Source organism: Neoarius graeffei, chromosome 9 (assembly GCF_027579695.1).
Source record: "Neoarius graeffei isolate fNeoGra1 chromosome 9, fNeoGra1.pri, whole genome shotgun sequence".
NCBI classification, from domain to species: domain Eukaryota; kingdom Metazoa; phylum Chordata; class Actinopteri; order Siluriformes; family Ariidae; genus Neoarius; species Neoarius graeffei.
In genome coordinates this window covers 82225664-82243377 of record NC_083577.1, presented here as the reverse complement: position 1 = coordinate 82243377, position 17714 = coordinate 82225664, and the positions used below count along the sequence as shown (strand labels likewise).

The 17714-nt window shown below is 44.3% G+C and overlaps 1 protein-coding gene across 5 annotated transcripts in view; it reads left to right on the top strand.

The window, feature by feature from the left end:
- The first annotated feature begins 6307 nt into the window (after positions 1-6307).
- LOC132892043 (activin receptor type-1C) overlaps positions 6308-17714 on the top strand; it is a 106805-nt gene continuing 95398 nt past the window's right edge. For 4 of the 5 annotated variants that reach the window (XM_060930367.1, XM_060930364.1, XM_060930368.1 and 1 more), the window contains exon 1: positions 6308-6625. In XM_060930367.1, coding sequence (XP_060786350.1) covers positions 6559-6625 — 67 coding nt within the window. In that variant the 5' untranslated portion in view covers positions 6308-6558. Of the gene's footprint in view, positions 6626-7007; positions 7070-17714 lie in introns of those variants that run through there. The other variant, XM_060930366.1, reaches the window with a different exon arrangement.

The following is a 17714-nucleotide window of genomic DNA, read 5'->3' as shown; positions in this document are numbered from 1 at the left end:
ACCCAACACCCTGAGAACACCATCCCTACAGTGAAGCATGGTGGTGGCAGCATCATGCTGTGGGGCTATTTTTCATCTGCAGGGACAGGAAAGCTGGTCAGGACTGAAGGAAAGATGGATGGCACTAAATACAGGGCAATTCTGGAGGAAAACCTGTTTGAGTCGGCCAGAGGTTTGAGACTCAGATGAAGGTTCACGCTCCAGCAGGACAATGACCCTAAACATACTGCTAAAGCTACACTGGAGTGGTTTAAAGGGAAGCATTTAAATGTCTTGGAATGGCCTAATCAAAGCCCAAACCTCAATCCAATTGAGAATGTGTGGCATAACTTGAAGATCGCTGCACACCAATGCAACCCATCTAACTTGAAGGAGTTGGAGCAGTTTTGCCTTGAGGAATGGGCAACAATCCCAGTGGCTAGATGTGCTAAGCTAATAGAGACATACCCCAAGAGACTTCAGCTGTAATTGCAGCAAAAGGTGGCTCGACAAAGTATCGACTAGGGGGTGAATACCTATACACACTCCAGATTTCTGTTTTTCCATCTTAATTATTGTCTGTGTCACAATAAAACAACAATTTTCACCTTTAAAGTTGTAGGCATGTTGTGTAAATCAAATGGTGCTAACCCTCCAAACATCCATTTTAATTCCAGCTTGTAATGCAGCAAAACAGGACAAACACCAAGGGGGATGAATACTTTTGCAAGACACTGTAGCTGTGAGTTCTTTTGATTTTATTTTCTGATGTTTTGACTTCAAAAACATTGAAGTCATCTCTGATCACGCTCAGTCAAGTTTTTTTTTTTTTTTTTTTTTTTTTTTAAAATTCCCCCCCGGACCACATTTCTTTTGTGAAGTTGATGGTTCATTACTATCCTTCCAGGTTAGTAACATATTGGACAATTCTTAATTCCTTTCCAGCAATTTCAGCAATCTAACCTAATCTAATCAATCTAACCAATCTAATCTAATCTTAGTTGTTTTCTTTGTCTGATGCAGGCCAGTATTTTGACTCTTCTGAAACACAGTAACATCTTTTCCACAACCGTGTAATAAGTCTTCCAACATATGGTTTAAAAGAAATGAGAAGCTACTCACTGCATCAGTTCGGGTTAAAAGAATTGTTGCCAGTTGAAACGTTATCACTGCAATAATTATCCAATCAAAGGATCTTAATTATTTGTTTATTTCAATCCAAATGGTGACTTTTTTTATTTTTTGGCTGAGCAGTGTATGATTTTACATATGTGTAAATCTGGCATTGGCTGTCATTAAACTCGGTACTCACTTGATAAATCTCCATTTCTGTGTCAAAACAGTATTTGTGAAGTGCTGCCAAAAATCCTTTCCTGTGAATGACTGGTGTGGTCTTCTAGTAATTAATTACTGTATTTAAATACTATTTTTAAATGTGTTTGGAAATGTTCTATATTCCTCTTTGTCTACTACATTTAACCTACATTCAGGCTTGCTTATTGTTTATCAAAGTGCACTTAAGGACAAGCACTTGACCTCGAGTTTATTTTTAGACACAATACTCAGTAATAATGGAGTTAAAGTTGTTGTTAATTTCCATACTAAATTGAATTTAATTGAGGATTATTCTTTGTAATGCTTTTAACAGTAGATTTTTGTCACAGACACTTATCACAAATGAGCAAGACTGAGATGACGGTGTCAAGAAAAACTCCCCGAGACGACATGAGGAAAACCTTGAGAGGACCCAGACCCAAAAGGGAACCCATCCTCTTCTGAGTGACCGTGTAGCGAGATTTATAAATCATTATTCTTTTCCAGCTGTATCCTATAAACTCAAAGGATGTTCAGTATGAGCATATTGTGAGTAAGTCATGGAATTGGCACAGAAAAGTCTTTTTGAAGGGCGGCACGGTGGTGTAGTGGTTCGCACTGTCACCTCACAGCAAGAAGGTTCTGGGTTTGAGCCCAGCGGCCGACGGGGGCCTTTCTGTGTGGAGTTTGCATGTTCTCCCCGTGTCTGTGTGGGTTTCCTCCGGACGCATGTCTTTGGAATGTGGTGGAAACCCGCGGGGAGAACATGCAAACTCTACACAAAAAGGCCCCCGTCGGCTGCTGGGCTCGAACCCAGAACCTTTTTGCTGTGAGGCGACAGTGCTACCCACTACACCACCGTGCTGCCATGTGTGTAAACAGCAATCGACAGTTGAAATGAAGGGATCATCAATTACAACTATACAGTACCAGTCAATAGTTTGCACACCCTACTCTTTGGATTGTGAGGAAACCAGAGCACAAGAAGATTCCACACAGGAAGGCCCTCATCGGTCTCGAACCCAGAACCTTCTTGCGACAGTGCTAACCACTGCACTATCATATTCTCTCACTAAGAATTGTTGGCACCACTTGCCCTGGTATATAATACAAAGGGATATAGCTATCATGCTGTCCGTCTGTAAACATTTTAGTTTCCGGAGCATAACTCAAAAACTATTACGATTTTTTTTCCCCCACAAAACCTGACAGTTAAGTGACTAGAACAGTTGTGCCTGTTGACATTTTAGGGTTTCTGTGATTTAATTTTATTTTTTTCAACCCTTATTTCCATGGCAACTAATTCAACTTAGGAAAATTTGTGTGGGGGGGGAGATGGGTCATCTCCTGATGACTCTTGTTGAAATAAACGTATTGAGAGGAAAAACAAATCCCTCATCAAGAAATAATAATTTTCAATGAAAACACGCCATTATTATTGGCAGCCCTGGAAATGATTGATAGTGAACACAGTGTAGCTAAGTGAAGAATGTTTTCAGTGTGAGATGAAGTTACTTCGCCAAAAGGTGGATTCTCAACTGGGATGTATGGATGCTATCAGTCCCCCACTCACTCGCTCACTTGAGTTTGTTGACGGTGTAGTGGCTGCTGCTTTATGTCCTGGGGCTCCCTCATGCCCGTGTTACCTTCTGGCTCTCCCCTTTTAGTTATGCTGTCATAGTTAGTTGCTGGAGTCCCTGCTTGTACTCAGTGCAATATGTATACTGTTCCTACTTATTCAGGTGACATTGAGCATACCTAACAACCTGTGGGTTCCCCTCCCCCCCCCCCAAAAAAAAAATTTGTCCCTCTGAGTTACATGTTGGTCCTGGGATCGAGATGCTGACCTCTTCTGCTCCTTGGACCTGCCTGATCCATCCTGGTGCCCTGTGTCTGGTTGGAGTCTCATCGCATCGCTACTGTGGAAGACGGCCCCATGTGGACAGTTGGGGGTCGCGCCTGGAGGACATTCTGGACTCTTGCAGTGGTGCCTTTGTGGCTGGGGACTGCAGTTGACTTGCTGACTTTGGGGCTGCGGTTGACTTGCTGACTTTGGGGCTGCGGTTGACTTGCTGACTTTGGGACTGTGGTTGACTTGCTGACTTTGGGACTGCGGTTGGCTTGCTGACTTTGGGGCTGCGGTTGGCTTGCTGACTTTGGGGCTGCGGTTGGCTTGCTGACTTTGGGGCTGCGGTTGGCTTGCTGACTTTGGGGCTGCGGTTGGCTTGCTGACTTTGGGGCTGCGGTTGGCTTGCTGACTTTGGGGCTGCGGTTGGCTTGCTGACTTTGGGACTGCGGTTGGCTTGCTGACTTTGGGGCTGCGGTTGGCTTGCTGACTTTGGGGCTGCGGTTGACTTGCTGACTTTGGGGCTGCGGTTGACTTGCTGACTTTGGGGCTGTGGTTGACTTGCTGACTTTGGGGCTGCGGTTGACTTGCTGACTTTGGGGCTGCGGTTGACTTGCTGACTTTGGGGCTGCGGTTTACTTGCTGACTTTGGGGCTGCGGTTGACTTGCTGACTTTGGGGCTGCGGTTGACTTGCTGACTTTGGGGCTGCGCTTGGCTTGCTGACTTTGGGGCTGCGGTTGACTTGCTGACTTTGGGGCTGCGGTTGACTTGCTGACTTTGGGGCTGCGCTTGGCTTGCTGACTTTGGGGCTGCGCTTGGCTTGCTGACTTTGGGGCTGCGCTTGGCTTGCTGACTTTGGGGCTGCGCTTGGCTTGCTGACTTTGGGGCTGCGCTTGGCTTGCTGACTTTGGGGCTGCGCTTGGCTTGCTGACTTTGGGGCTGCGGTTGACTTGCTGACTTTGGGGCTGCGGTTGACTTGCTGACTTTGGGGCTGCGGTTGACTTGCTGACTTTGGGGCTGCGGTTGACTTGCTGACTTTGGGGCTGCGCTTGGCTTGCTGACTTTGGGGCTGCGGTTGACTTGCTGACTTTGGGGCTGCGGTTGGCTTGCTGACTTTGGGGCTGCGGTTGACTTGCTGACTTTGGGGCTGCGGTTGGCTTGCTGACTTTGGGGCTGCGGTTGGCTTGCTGACTTTGGGGCTGCGCTTGGCTTGCTGACTTTGGGGCTGCGCTTGGCTTGCTGACTTTGGGGCTGCGCTTGGCTTGCTGACTTTGGGGCTGCGCTTGGCTTGCTGACTTTGGGGCTGCGCTTGGCTTGCTGACTTTGGGGCTGCGGTTGACTTGCTGACTTTGGGGCTTCGGTTGGCTTGCTGACTTTGGGGCTTCGGTTGGCTTGCTGACTTTGGGGCTTCGGTTGGCTTGCTGACTTTGGGGCTTCGGTTGGCTTGCTGACTTTGGGGCTGCGGTTGACTTGCTGACTTTGGGGCTGCGCTTGACTTGCTGACTTTGGGGCTGCGCTTGGCTTGCTGACTTTGGGGCTGCGCTTGGCTTGCTGACTTTGGGGCTGCGCTTGGCTTGCTGACTTTGGGGCTGCGCTTGGCTTGCTGACTTTGGGGCTGCGCTTGGCTTGCTGACTTTGGGGCTGCGGTTGACTTGCTGACTTTGGGGCTGCGGTTGACTTGCTGACTTTGGGGCTGCGGTTGACTTGCTGACTTTGGGGCTGCGGTTGACTTGCTGACTTTGGGGCTGCGGTTGACTTGCTGACTTTGGGGCTGCGCTTGACTTGCTGACTTTGGGGCTGCGGTTGGCTTGCTGACTTTGGGGCTGCGCTTGGCTTGCTGACTTTGGGGCTGCGGTTGACTTGCTGACTTTGGGGCTGCGGTTGGCTTGCTGACTTTGGGGCTGCGGTTGGCTTGCTGACTTTGGGGCTGCGGTTGGCTTGCTGACTTTGGGGCTGCGCTTGGCTTGCTGACTTTGGGGCTGCGCTTGGCTTGCTGACTTTGGGGCTGCGGTTGACTTGCTGACTTTGGGGCTTCGGTTGGCTTGCTGACTTTGGGGCTTCGGTTGGCTTGCTGACTTTGGGGCTTCGGTTGGCTTGCTGACTTTGGGGCTTCGGTTGGCTTGCTGACTTTGGGGCTGCGCTTGGCTTGCTGACTTTGGGGCTGCGCTTGGCTTGCTGACTTTGGGGCTGCGGTTGACTTGCTGACTTTGGGGCTGCGGTTGACTTGCTGACTTTGGGGCTGCGGTTGACTTGCTGACTTTGGGGCTGCGGTTGACTTGCTGACTTTGGGGCTGCGCTTGGCTTGCTGACTTTGGGGCTGCGGTTGACTTGCTGACTTTGGGGCTGCGGTTGACTTGCTGACTTTGGGGCTGCGGTTGACTTGCTGACTTTGGGGCTGCGCTTGGCTTGCTGACTTTGGGGCTGCGCTTGGCTTGCTGACTTTGGGGCTGCGCTTGGCTTGCTGACTTTGGGGCTGCGGTTGACTTGCTGACTTTGGGGCTTCGGTTGGCTTGCTGACTTTGGGGCTTCGGTTGGCTTGCTGACTTTGGGGCTTCGGTTGGCTTGCTGACTTTGGGGCTTCGGTTGGCTTGCTGACTTTGGGGCTGCGGTTGGCTTGCTGACTTTGGGGCTTCGGTTGGCTTGCTGACTTTGGGGCTGCGGTTGGCTTGCTGACTTTGGGGCTGCGGTTGTCGTGAACGCTTTTGCGCTGGGGTTTCCGTCGGTGGGGGGTTTATAGCATCAACGAAACTGACTTTATGTTAAAACCGTTAATGTTGTCTGTTGTTGCCCAAATGAGGATGGGTTCCCTTTAGAGTCTGGTTCCTCTCGAGGTTTCTTCCTCATGCCGTCTGAGGGAGTTTTTTTTTCCTTGTGCCACTGACAGGCTTGCTCATTGGGGATAGATTAGGGATAAAATTAGCTCATATATTTTAAGTCGTTCAATTTCTGTAAAGCTGCTTTGCGACAGTGTTTATTGTTAAAAGTGACTTGATTCTCAACCTTTTTACTCACACACTATGTTCTTAAGCTCCTTTGGTGTCAGTTTTGTTTGTAGCAACTTGATTGTTTTCAATGTGCTTTATAAATGACGTTAGTGCACTCTCCCCAGGTTATTATTATTATTATTATTATTATTATTATTAGCACCGGTTGTATATAAACACAGCCCAGGTGTGAGTGCGTGTGTTGTGTCGCGCTCTAATCGGTTTATATCCCGGTGTGGGCCGGAGGCGGAGCGGATCACACCCCCGGTCTCTGACTGCGCCTTTATGCGCGCGCTCCGTTTCCTTTCCGGTGAGGCTGCAGTCCCGCGCGTGAACACCGACAGCCCGAGTGAAGGAAGCGGTGCGATGTGAGAGTCCCCGGGGTGGCGATCAGACCCGAGCGTGCGCGCGCGGAGGAGAGGCGGATGTAGCGCATGGATTGTTCGAGTCTCAGGTGCGCGACGCTGCTGCTGGCGGTGACGCTCGCGCCGCTCGTCGCAGGTAAGCAGATCCGCGCCGCTCATCACACCGACTGCGCTCTCTCCCTCTCTCTCTCCCTCTCTCTCTCTCTGGCTTCCTTTCTATGCCTCGTGGACCGACTGACCTCTAATAAATCTCCATGGTGGTGTTTTTTTGCAAGACTTTAATGATAAACTTTAGAAAAGGACTCTGAACCCATGCAGTTCTGAACGTTATGTAACACAGCAGGGCACCAAACGCAACCTGAACCGGAACTTTCTCTTCCAGCAAAGAATTACAAAAAAATGCAGTTCATGTCTCAGATTGTCAGCTGAGTCCAGGCTTCCTTCAGTCCTTGGAGTTTTTTTTTTTTTTTCCCCCAGAACTGTATTCTCCATGCAGGTGTGTTTCCCTGGCCTGATGCCCCTGACTGACTGCCCTCATCACTCAGGAACAACACTTCTCTTCAGATGGGGATAAAATGGGGTTTGGTCACATTATTGACATCACTGACATCATATTATTGTATTCTTCCCTCCACTCCTGAAGGTGTCGTAATAATAATAATAATAATAATCATCATCATGTGACGTGGGAATATTATCCGTTTTGATATTATATATCATATTTTTGTAATATTCGCATCCTATTGTACATTCTATGTACATATTCATAGTACACTACCGTTCAAAAGTTTGGGGTCACTTTGAAATTTCCTTATTTTTGAAAGAAAAGCACTGTTCTTTTCAATGAAGATCACTTTAAACTAATCAGAAATCCACTCTATACATTGCTAATGTGGTAAATGACTATTCTAGCTGCAAATGTCTGGTTTTTGGTGCAATATCTCCATAGGTGTATAGAGGCCCATTTCCAGCAACTCTCACTCCAGTGTTCTAATGGTACAATGTGTTTGCTCATTGCCTCAGAAGGCTAATGGATGATTAGAAAACCCTTGTACAATCATGTTAGCACAGCTGAAAACAGTTGAGCTCTTTAGAGAAGCTATAAAACTGACCTTCCTTTGAGCAGATTGAGTTTCTGGAGCATCACATTTGTGGGGTCGATTAAATGCTCAAAATGGCCAGAAAAATGTCTCGACTATATTTTCTATTCATTTTACAACTTATGGTGGTAAATAAAAGTGTGACTTTTCATGGAAAACACAAAATTGTCTGGGTGACCCCAAACTTTTGAACGGTAGTGTATATTATTTAAGGTATGTGTATATCTTTTTTTTTTTTTTTTTATTCTTTCGACCTCAGTATTTTATTTTATTTTATTTTATTTTGACCTCAGTACTTTATTTTATTTCATTGTTTTTTTTTTTTTTAATTGTATTCAAATTTACCGCACTGCTATGATAATCTAATTTCCCTTTGGGGATGAATAAAGTCATCCATCCATCCATCCATCCATCCATCCAGAAACAAAAAACAACCTGTTAACCTTGTAATGTGTGCCTTGTCATTTATAAGTTTACTATTTCCACTTGGTAGCAACCTGGTTACTATGGAAATTGTACAATGTCTTCATCCAGGAAGAATTCTGGGAAAAGAACTAATAAGATTAGATTAGACAGAACTTGATTGATCCCTTTGGGAGGGTTCCCTCAGGGAAATTAAAATTCCAGCAGCATTATTACAGAATAAATAGAGAAAACTTCTAGATAAATTAAGTATTAGATTAGATTCACTTTATTCATCCCACATCGGGGAAATTCACGTGTTACAGTAGCAAGAAAATGTCAAACAGATAACAAATAAAACTGAAATAAAAATTAGACAAACGAAGGATTAAATAGGGCGGCACGGTGGTGTAGTGGTTAGCGCTGTCGCCTCACAGCAAGAAGGTCCTGGGTTCGAGCCCCGGGGCTGGCGAGGGCCTTTCTGTGTGGAGTTTGCATGTTCTCCCCGTGTCCGCATGGGTTTCCTCCGGGTGCTCCGGTTTCCCCCACAGTCCAAAGACATGCAGGTTAGGTTAACTGGTGACTCTAAATTGAGCGTAGGTGTGAATGTGAGTGTGAATGGTTGTCTGTGTCTATGTGTCAGCCCTGTGATGACCTGGCGACTTGTCCAGGGTGTACCCCGCCTTTCACCCATAGTCAGCTGGGATAGGCTCCAGCTTGCCTGCGACCCTGTAGAAGGATAAAGCGGCTAGAGATAATGAGATGAGATGAGATTAACATATACAAAAAAAAAAAATCTAGCAGGAAAGGTATTGCACATTGTCCAGTATTGCTTTTTGTCAGGCTAGGCTACTGCTCCTTCCCGTCCTCCTCCCCAGAGAGGAGTTGTACAGTCTGATGGCGTGAGGGACAAAGGAGTTTTTGAGTCTGTTCGTCCTGCACTTGGGAAGGAGCATTCTGTCACTGAACAGGCTCCTCTGGTTGCTGATGACGGTGTGCAGAGGGTGACTGGCATCGTCCATGATGTTCAGTAGTTTGTCCATAGTTGTCTTCTCTGCCACCATCACCATAGAGTCCAGCTTCATGCCGACCACAGAGCCGGCCCGCCTGATCAGTTTGTCCGGCCTGGATGTGTCCTCCTTGGATCATATGAGGATAAACACACATCGGCGAGGTGGTACGATGGTGCGGTGGTTAGCACAGCAAGAGAGGTTCTGGGTTCGAACTTTACAGCTGTCTCTGTGTGGAGTTTGCACGTTCTCCCTGTGTCTGCTGCCGGTTTACCCCACAGTCCAAAGACATGCAGTTAGGCTAACTAAATTGCTTGTGTGTGTGTGTGTGTGTGTGTGTGTGTGTGTGTGTGTGTGTGTGTGAATGGTTGGAGTGTTGTGGCAATAAGGGTATCTGGTGTAAGACTATGCTCCAGTTAATATGACGTGGATCAATAGGGTCCACATGGACCCCGACCTGGCAACAGTGCTAGACAAGAGAGAAGAAGAACACAAAATAGCTGGGAGAAAGTGCAATGTTCTCATACTAGATAGACGGAGATTCACCAGTTTGTTTTAATATTTCGCAAGACCTCTTGCAGCTCCAGTGTAATACTACAAATATGTTGTAAATACACACTTGCTATTTTTGTCCATGTACTGCTTTGAATGCAACGCTGATGATCAGCTCGTCAGTGAGTTAAGTGTGTGTAATGAGGTAACGAGACTAAGCGTCACCTCTTGTCCCTTTTCTAATCTGGCTTTTATGAGATTTGTAGTGAAGTTTATATTTGATATTTGTATTGGATACTTTACTTTGTTTCGGAGTTGTGGTGTGTGTGTGTTTGTTTGTTTGTTTGTTTGTTTTTTAAGTGTTGCAGTGAAACACAAGTTCTGAAACACTCTGTGTCTCGGTGTTTTCTGAAATGATTAATTAATTATTGTTCCCCCTCGGTGGTGTAGTGGCTAGCGCTGTTGCCTCACAGCAAGAAGGTCCGGGTTCGAGCCCCGTGGCCGGCGAGGGCCTTTCTGTGCGGAGTTTGCATGTTCTCCTTGTGTCCGCGTGGGTTTCCTCCGGGTGCTCCGGTTTCCCCCACAGTCCAAAGACATGCAGGTTAGGTTAACTGGTGACTCTAAATTGACCGTAGGTGTGAATGTGAGTGTGAATGGTTGTCTATGTGTCAGCCCTGTGATGACCTGGCGACTTGTCCAGGGTGTACCCCGCCTTTCGCCCGTAGTCAGCTGGGATAGGCACCAGCTTGCCTGTGACCCTGTAGAACAGGATAAAGCGGCTACAGATAATGGATGGATGTGTGATGCCCCCCCCAATCACTTCTTTTATTTTTTTTGGGGGGGGGGTTCAATTTCTATGTCTCCACCTCCATCTTGCTTTATTTTTCTTACTTATTTTTCTTCTCGTTTTCTTAATGGGTTGTTTTCAAGTTTCTTTTTCTTCCTCAGATAGAATCGACTATTGGTAGGGGTGGATGATTTCATTTATTTATTTATTTATTTAAAAATCAGAATTTGATTCTGCATGTTTACGACTCCGTTTCATTGGCTGATGTTTTGGAGAAAAATGCCTCCTTATGGTCAAACACGATATTGTCTCTGGCTTTTCCTGTGTCTCTTCGTTCTTAAGTTTTCCTTCTGCTGGTCCATGGTTTGTTACGTCTTGAATGACTTTTTTTTTTTCTTTATAATAATAATTTTGTGACAGAACAATGAGATCACAGATGACGTGCCTTCAGTTCTTATACTGGTCTGGTTGATGCCTCCTACTCCATGACCCCTACCCCAGGTATACACCAGACCACCAGGGGGTAATGAAGCTTCATTTCATGACACCACAAATGCCTGATAAAATGAAGCATCACTATTGTAACCCATTATATCCAAGCACTACCCTTGCCTAAGTATAGATCACCCAGGGTCTTTAAAACTTCCAGATTTAAATCTGCACTGAGAAATTTTAAAACTTTTTATTTTTTTCAGAACGTCTGGCGAAACATCTGTTGTGCTGCTTACTGCATTTTCCCTCCAACTTTTAAATCACTTCTTCTTTTCCAAAACAGCTGATATTTTTGCCGTAGTGGTCAGCTTTTCATATATTAATAGTGCTCTTCATGCTCTTGACATGTTAATTCTTACATTCGGAGTTCTCTTTATGAAGTTAATGTTCAAGACAGACCCAGCTTTTCCACTGTCTTTATAAAATGAAGATGGACTTACTCATCTTGTTGAAGTAATTTAAGTTAATTATTAACTACATTAATAATCTAACGATGATTAGGTGGGAAATGGGAACAGAACAGTTATGAGAGTTAACTGGACATGCACAACCTGTTTTTGTGGCATGATTTAATTAATTTGCTGAACGAACAAGGAGCTCTTGGGGTCTTTCGCAAACGCCTGTTGTCAAGTCTTCAGATAATCAAGTCGTCAGTTTTCCCTGAAGTGTTTATTTCTCAAGCTGAACTCAAACCTATACCAAGGGTTATTGCAAAAATTATTGCTGCAACTGGCAGTCCCAGAAATATTCCCAGTAGAGCAGATTTTTATGATGATGTGTTTTGAGTGGCCTTAACTGACCCTGTTGTGTGGGTGTTTTTTTTTTTTTTTTAAACATGTACTGTTAGAAACCTTGAAGTGTTATTTTTGATTTCCATAGTTACATTATACAGTACCAGTCAGTGTTGTAGTCGAGGCACTAAACCTCAAGTCCGAGTCCAGTCTCGAGTCCCCGGTGTTCAAGTCTAAGTAATTAAAGAAAATTTTAAGTTGATTCCGAGAACAAGACCCCAACCGTACCATTTGACAGTGGCTGTTGCTGCCTTTATACTGTATGAAACCGTTTACGGCGTGCGTGAGAGTCCACTTGGCGCGCATGCTGTCCGGATCGCGCCCGAGAGTCTATCTGATGCACGCGCCAAGGTGCGCAGGTGTGACACTCTTGCACGAAATTTGTACAAAAATTAATGTATATATAAATATCTTATGCCAAGTTATGATGGCATGTTAGGAAAAAAAAGAAGAAAAAATCCAAGTCCTCGTCTCCAATTTACGAGTCCAAATGCAGTTAATGTACGAGTCCAAGTCCGAGTCATCAGTGCTCAAGTCCAAGTCGAGTCACGAGTCCTTAAAATTAGGGCACGAGTCGGACTTGAGTCCGAGTCCTGGACTCGAGTACTACAAGCCTGGTACCAGTCAAAAGTTTGGACATGCCTTCTAATTCAGTGAGGGTTTTTTTTTTCCTGTATTTTTTATTAATTAAAAGTCACTTCCCAAGCTATCAGACTCCTAGAACTTTAAATAATCCCCAACCATATATATCTGGACAAGAACCTCACTATCCGGAATATGTGCTGCTATAAATCCTTTATTGTGCAATATATTTAATATATGTAGCATAGTTACTATATTTTATTCAAGTTTTTTTAATGTCTCATCTCATTATCTCTAGCCGCTTTATCCTTCTACAGGGTCGCAGGCAAGCTGGAGCCTATCCCAGCTGACTACGGGTGAAAGGCGGGGTACACCCTGGACAAGTCGCCAGGTCATCACAGGGCTGACACATAGACACAGACAACCATTCACACTCACATTCACACCTACGGTCAATTTAGAGTCACCGGTTAACCTAACCTGCATGTCTTTGGACTGTGGGGGAAACCGGAGCACCCGGAGGAAACCCACGCGGACACGGGGAGAACATGCAAACTCCACACAGAAAGGCCCTCTCTGGCCACGGGGCTCGAACCCGGACCTTCTTTCTGTGAGGCGACAGCGCTAACCACTTCACCACCGTGCCGCCATGTACGATCAATAATGGGGAAAAAATCTGAAATGTACGATAATTTCAAAGTTTTCAGTTGGTTGTCCAAACACGCATCCCTCTCTCTGACCCCCAAGAATCATTTCGCAGGCTTTCCACTCAGCCGCCATCAAAAGACAGACACAGAACGCACACACGTAACCACGTAAACACGTACACGTAGCCATAGAAATGTATGCATCATTACCACACACAACTTTTGAGCCTAGCAGCTAAGCGAGAAAAGAGAAACTGTCGACAAAGAGACGTAAAAAGAAAAGTGCCTAAATGAGTTCAGAAAACGAAGGGGAGGATGAAAGTGGAGGCGCAAAGAGAAAGGCAGCATCCGAAGAGCAACGGAAAAGTAAGCACAGGCCACAGACTTGCCGGACAGAGTGGGAGAAAGATCCTAAATTTTCCGGATGGCTAAAACCTGTGCCAGGAAATGATGCTAAGGCATATTGCCGTTGTTGCAACATTCAAATGGTAGCAGAGAGCACAGTTTTGAGAAACCACGACAAGTCGAAGAAGCATTCAGAAAAAAAGAAAAATCTTGCACCATCTCAGAAGTCAATAGCACACTGCCTACAAAAACCACCTGAAAAACAAAAATTAGACAAGGCTGTGAAGAGTGCAGAGATCAAGCTTGCAGGCTTCATGGCAGAGCACAATGTGGCTGTGAGAAATTCGAATCTTTCTAGTCTTACGGTAATTGTGCATTTACTTTCTCTTTGTGTCATAGTTTTCCCTCTACTACGGGAATATTGCGAATCACTGTTTAAAAATTTAAGTAATATTCTTTGGAAATTAAAATACAGCTAAAATAACTATATTGTATGCAGGGCTTTGAACCAGAATTTTTTTCCTATTGGTTCGTTCCGAACAGAAACGGAATTTTAACGTTTCCGGTTTTGGGTTCCACCATTAAATAGACGTTCCCGAACCGGTTAGAACAAAAAAATTTAGTTCCCGGAACGGTTAATTACGTTCCCTGTCAGCTGTTTAACAAATGGCTATAAAATTATGTCTCTGTCTCATCCAGCTTAAGCCAAATGTAGGCTAATTCTATTACAACCTTCATTAAATAAGACAAGAAATAATTCAAAACAATTATTATTTCAAATGTTGGCGATTTGGATTCTCAGTATGTCTTCCCATCTACACAAACAGAAAAAGTGCCAAAAATGAAAGATGATTCGTTTAGTGTGTTACCAAAGGCTAGTCAGGCCCTATAGAGGGCTACCGCATGACGTCACCGCGCCGTGAGATTTTGTTAGGCGCCATATTGGAAGACCAAGTACACATCTATGCAAGTACATACATACATAAAACAAACTACACCTGAAATGTAGCCAGGGCCGGTTCTGCCCTAATCTGGACCCGGGTGCAACATCGCGCAACCCCCCCCCCCCCAAAAAAAAAAACACCAGTCTAAATCAGGACAACCATCACATAACTATAACTATAAACATTTTATATCAACTATTTTAACTTAATGGGCTATAATAAATAAGCCTGCAGGCAGCCACGGCGGGCTGCCTCAGAAAAGTAACCATTCACTGACACAACTGAAAGCCTGCAGCCACGGCGGGCTGCCTCAGAAAAGTAACCATTTGTCCTACCTTAAAACTCGTTTTGCATTTTCTGCCTCCTTTGTATTTTCGACCCTCCGTTTATTTTCTTTCCTTTTCTGAAAACCCGATTTGTGTCCAGACATTTTGTTCTGCTACCAACGAACTAACTCGTCAGGTCTCGTCTCTCGAGCCCGCGATGATTCCCGTGGGAAGGGCAACAATTGATGATACATTTTTACAAACAGCCAATAGGGAGGTTGCAACGTTCAGGCTCTTCTTTGCTCAGACACTCAGTAATGCACTTACTCACTTATTATCACGTGGAGACGTGATAGTAGTCCACCTTCCCGCTCTCTCCATTCAGTCAGCGAACGTCACACAGGAAGTGAACCCCAGCGGGTCATAGAAACTTGCGCAGGAGAAGAATGACTTTTTTATTTGTAGGCTACGGAAACTTTGAGGAACGAAATAAAAACCGGTATTAACCGGTTACCATTATTTTTAATAAGCGTTTCTGTTCCGGAACATAAAAAATAATAAAGTTTCTGGTTTCATTTCTGTTCCATGTGAAATAGAAAAAGTTCCCGGTTTTCGTTCCTTGAACCGGTTCAAAGCCCTGATTGTATGCGTTTTGTTTGTGTACGATAATTTCTCACAAAAAACGATAATTTTGAGGTTTTGGTACGATACTTGCATATTTCCTATCTGGCAACACTGCCTGATCCCCAAATCTTTAATCCAGCCACATATAAAAAGTTGTACACCTCCATGCTCTTCCAGGTTTTCATCTGTTTGTCCACGTAGAATGATTTCTGCTGCACCAGGTAGTTTGAGATGCCGGGGAACTCAACAAATGGATAATTTTCCAACTTGCAGGAAAAAAATAATTATTTGTTAGCGTGTAAGGATCTAATCCCATTGAGTGGTTTCTATATCCACTTCTTTTGAGTGTACTTCTTGGTTTTAATAACTTACTTGCTTGCTGTACACAAACATGGCCATAAGTTCTTGTGTTAATGGACCAGACTCCACTTTTGGATCATTAATCCCTTTTGACTGAGAACGACCTGCATGCGTGGTTTGGCTTCTGGTACATCCGTACAGTTTTAAATACAATACCTACAATTAAAAACAGTTTGCTTTTATTGCATTTATTTAATTCCTGGACTCCCATCTGTAACAGGGAGTGATGTTGCATCCCAGTAATACACTTTACAATAGATTATTAGATTCTAATAGAATAGGTGAGCCATAATAATTGGGGATCTTTTTTAAAGGGCCTGACTTGTTATAAGTATGAATAGGTGGGCCTTACAGTAGAAAACGTTGAGAACCCCGTGACAGACCACTCAAAGTTGGCCAATATTATTTAAATAGTATATGAAAATGAAAAAAATGAGTCTAAAATTCCACTGACTTCTTGTTTTATGAAGTGTGCTTGAATTTGTGGGGTGATGGATTGTACTTCTCACCTTATTTTTTTGTCTTTGAGTGTATCCAAAGGAGGACGTTAGCTTGAAGACTTTGAAGACTACAAAGTCTTTTTTTTTGGTCATGGTGCTGAGAAATGATTTGAGAAAAGCGAGCTGAAATGAATGCTGGAAATTTCACGGCCACTTTCTTCTGGGTTTTAATGTATTTAAAGTGTAAGCTGTCGGATAGCAAGCATCTTATGAAGCAATGAAGAGGGGAAAAAAACATTTGATGTGGATGGAAACATAGTCAGGGTTTTCTTTAACTGCGGAAGCCTTGCTTTCTACAGACTACAAGAGGAAATCAATTGAGACAAAAAAAAATCTTTGCAGAATTTGAAGGATTTTGCTTGGCCGGTTTTAACATCTATCTTGGATGAATTTTTATGCTGCTGTTGCCTTACCAGATTTTATTTCCAGCTTTTAAGAACTTTGTATTGATTTGCAGTTACTCTTACTTCTACCGGGACAAGTGAACCCAATATTCACCATGTCTGAGATGACTTTGTATGAATGTTCTGGTTTTTTTGGTACTCGCATTCTTTGAAACTCGCTTTCTGACAGCTGAGAATTTGCAAGTTGTGATGCAGTGTTGCCGTTCTTGTGATGGAAATTCAATCTGTGGTTGTAAGTGTAATCTCAGTTGTACAAAATTGGTTCTTTGGAAGTTACTGAGCTACTTGAGAAAATGTAGATATTATTTACAACTTGGTCTCATTTCCCCTGTTTCTGTGCCATTATTATACTGTCAATATGAAGATTTCAAATGATGCATTCTAATCCTAACCCATAGGCCATGGAGCATTTTAAATATTTCTGATACTTTTCTGGCCACGAGATTCAGGAGAGTTATAATCTGATTGACTTTCCACACTTCCATGCAGGCATTTTCAGTGGCAAAAGAAGCTTTTGAATACTGCGACACGGTGACTTGTTTCGAAGCAAGCTATAGTCACTGGGCTGAAAAATGTTCACAGACCCCCTACTATAGAATTTATTAAAGAGATTTCTAAGCAGTTATTGATATGTAAACAAGATAATCTCATGTTTGCTGATGGGGAAAAGGTCTGTGGTTGCTCGCCTGACATGTCGGTCATATTGTCTCTTTCTTCAGAAGTAGGCAGTTCTTGGGCAGTGGATAACTGGAATCTACCTTCTTCTGTGGCATAGAATTTTGCCTGTTTTCTGGATTGTTCTTTGAAAGCAGGAGAGTTTAAATAGTTTTAGCAGGACATGTGTGAGTGGGGCAGTTTGAGATTAGCAGTGTTAACCTAAGTAGCCTTACCCAGATTTACTTGCAGTCTAAAATCCTGGATCCTGTTGCATAACAACAGGAAAAAGCACAACTCAGTCAGCTAGTGGCCACAAGATGGCTAATGACGATTGAAGTTAAGCAGATTATACCCATCTTTGTGTCTATTTCTAGCAATTAGTTGTGGAGCAACAAGAAGAGGACAATGGAAGGTATGGTTTTTTGGACTGCCAGGGAATCTATTGTAAGGTCCTATTTGTGGACCTCAATTCTGGATCGGCATCATTTGAAATTTACACAGATCATCATTCCTGCCTCTACCTGTAACTGGCTCTGCAGCTTTCTTACTGGTGAAGGCAGCAGGTAAAGCTTGGGTAACTCACATTGGGAAGCCTGACCATTATTGGTGGTGCACCCCAGAGACTGTGATGGCTGTGGAGCTCTTCAAGCTTCTAAGAACTGTTATCTCTTGAGACCTGAAGTGTGAAGCTAGAAATTACTGTATTACCAAAAAGGTCCAGGATTTGCTGGTGAGGCTGCCTTGTCATCTGGAATGGGATGTTTATTGGAGGCCACCCTGTTGGCCTTTGGAGTTCATTGGAGGCTGCACTGTCAGCCTCTG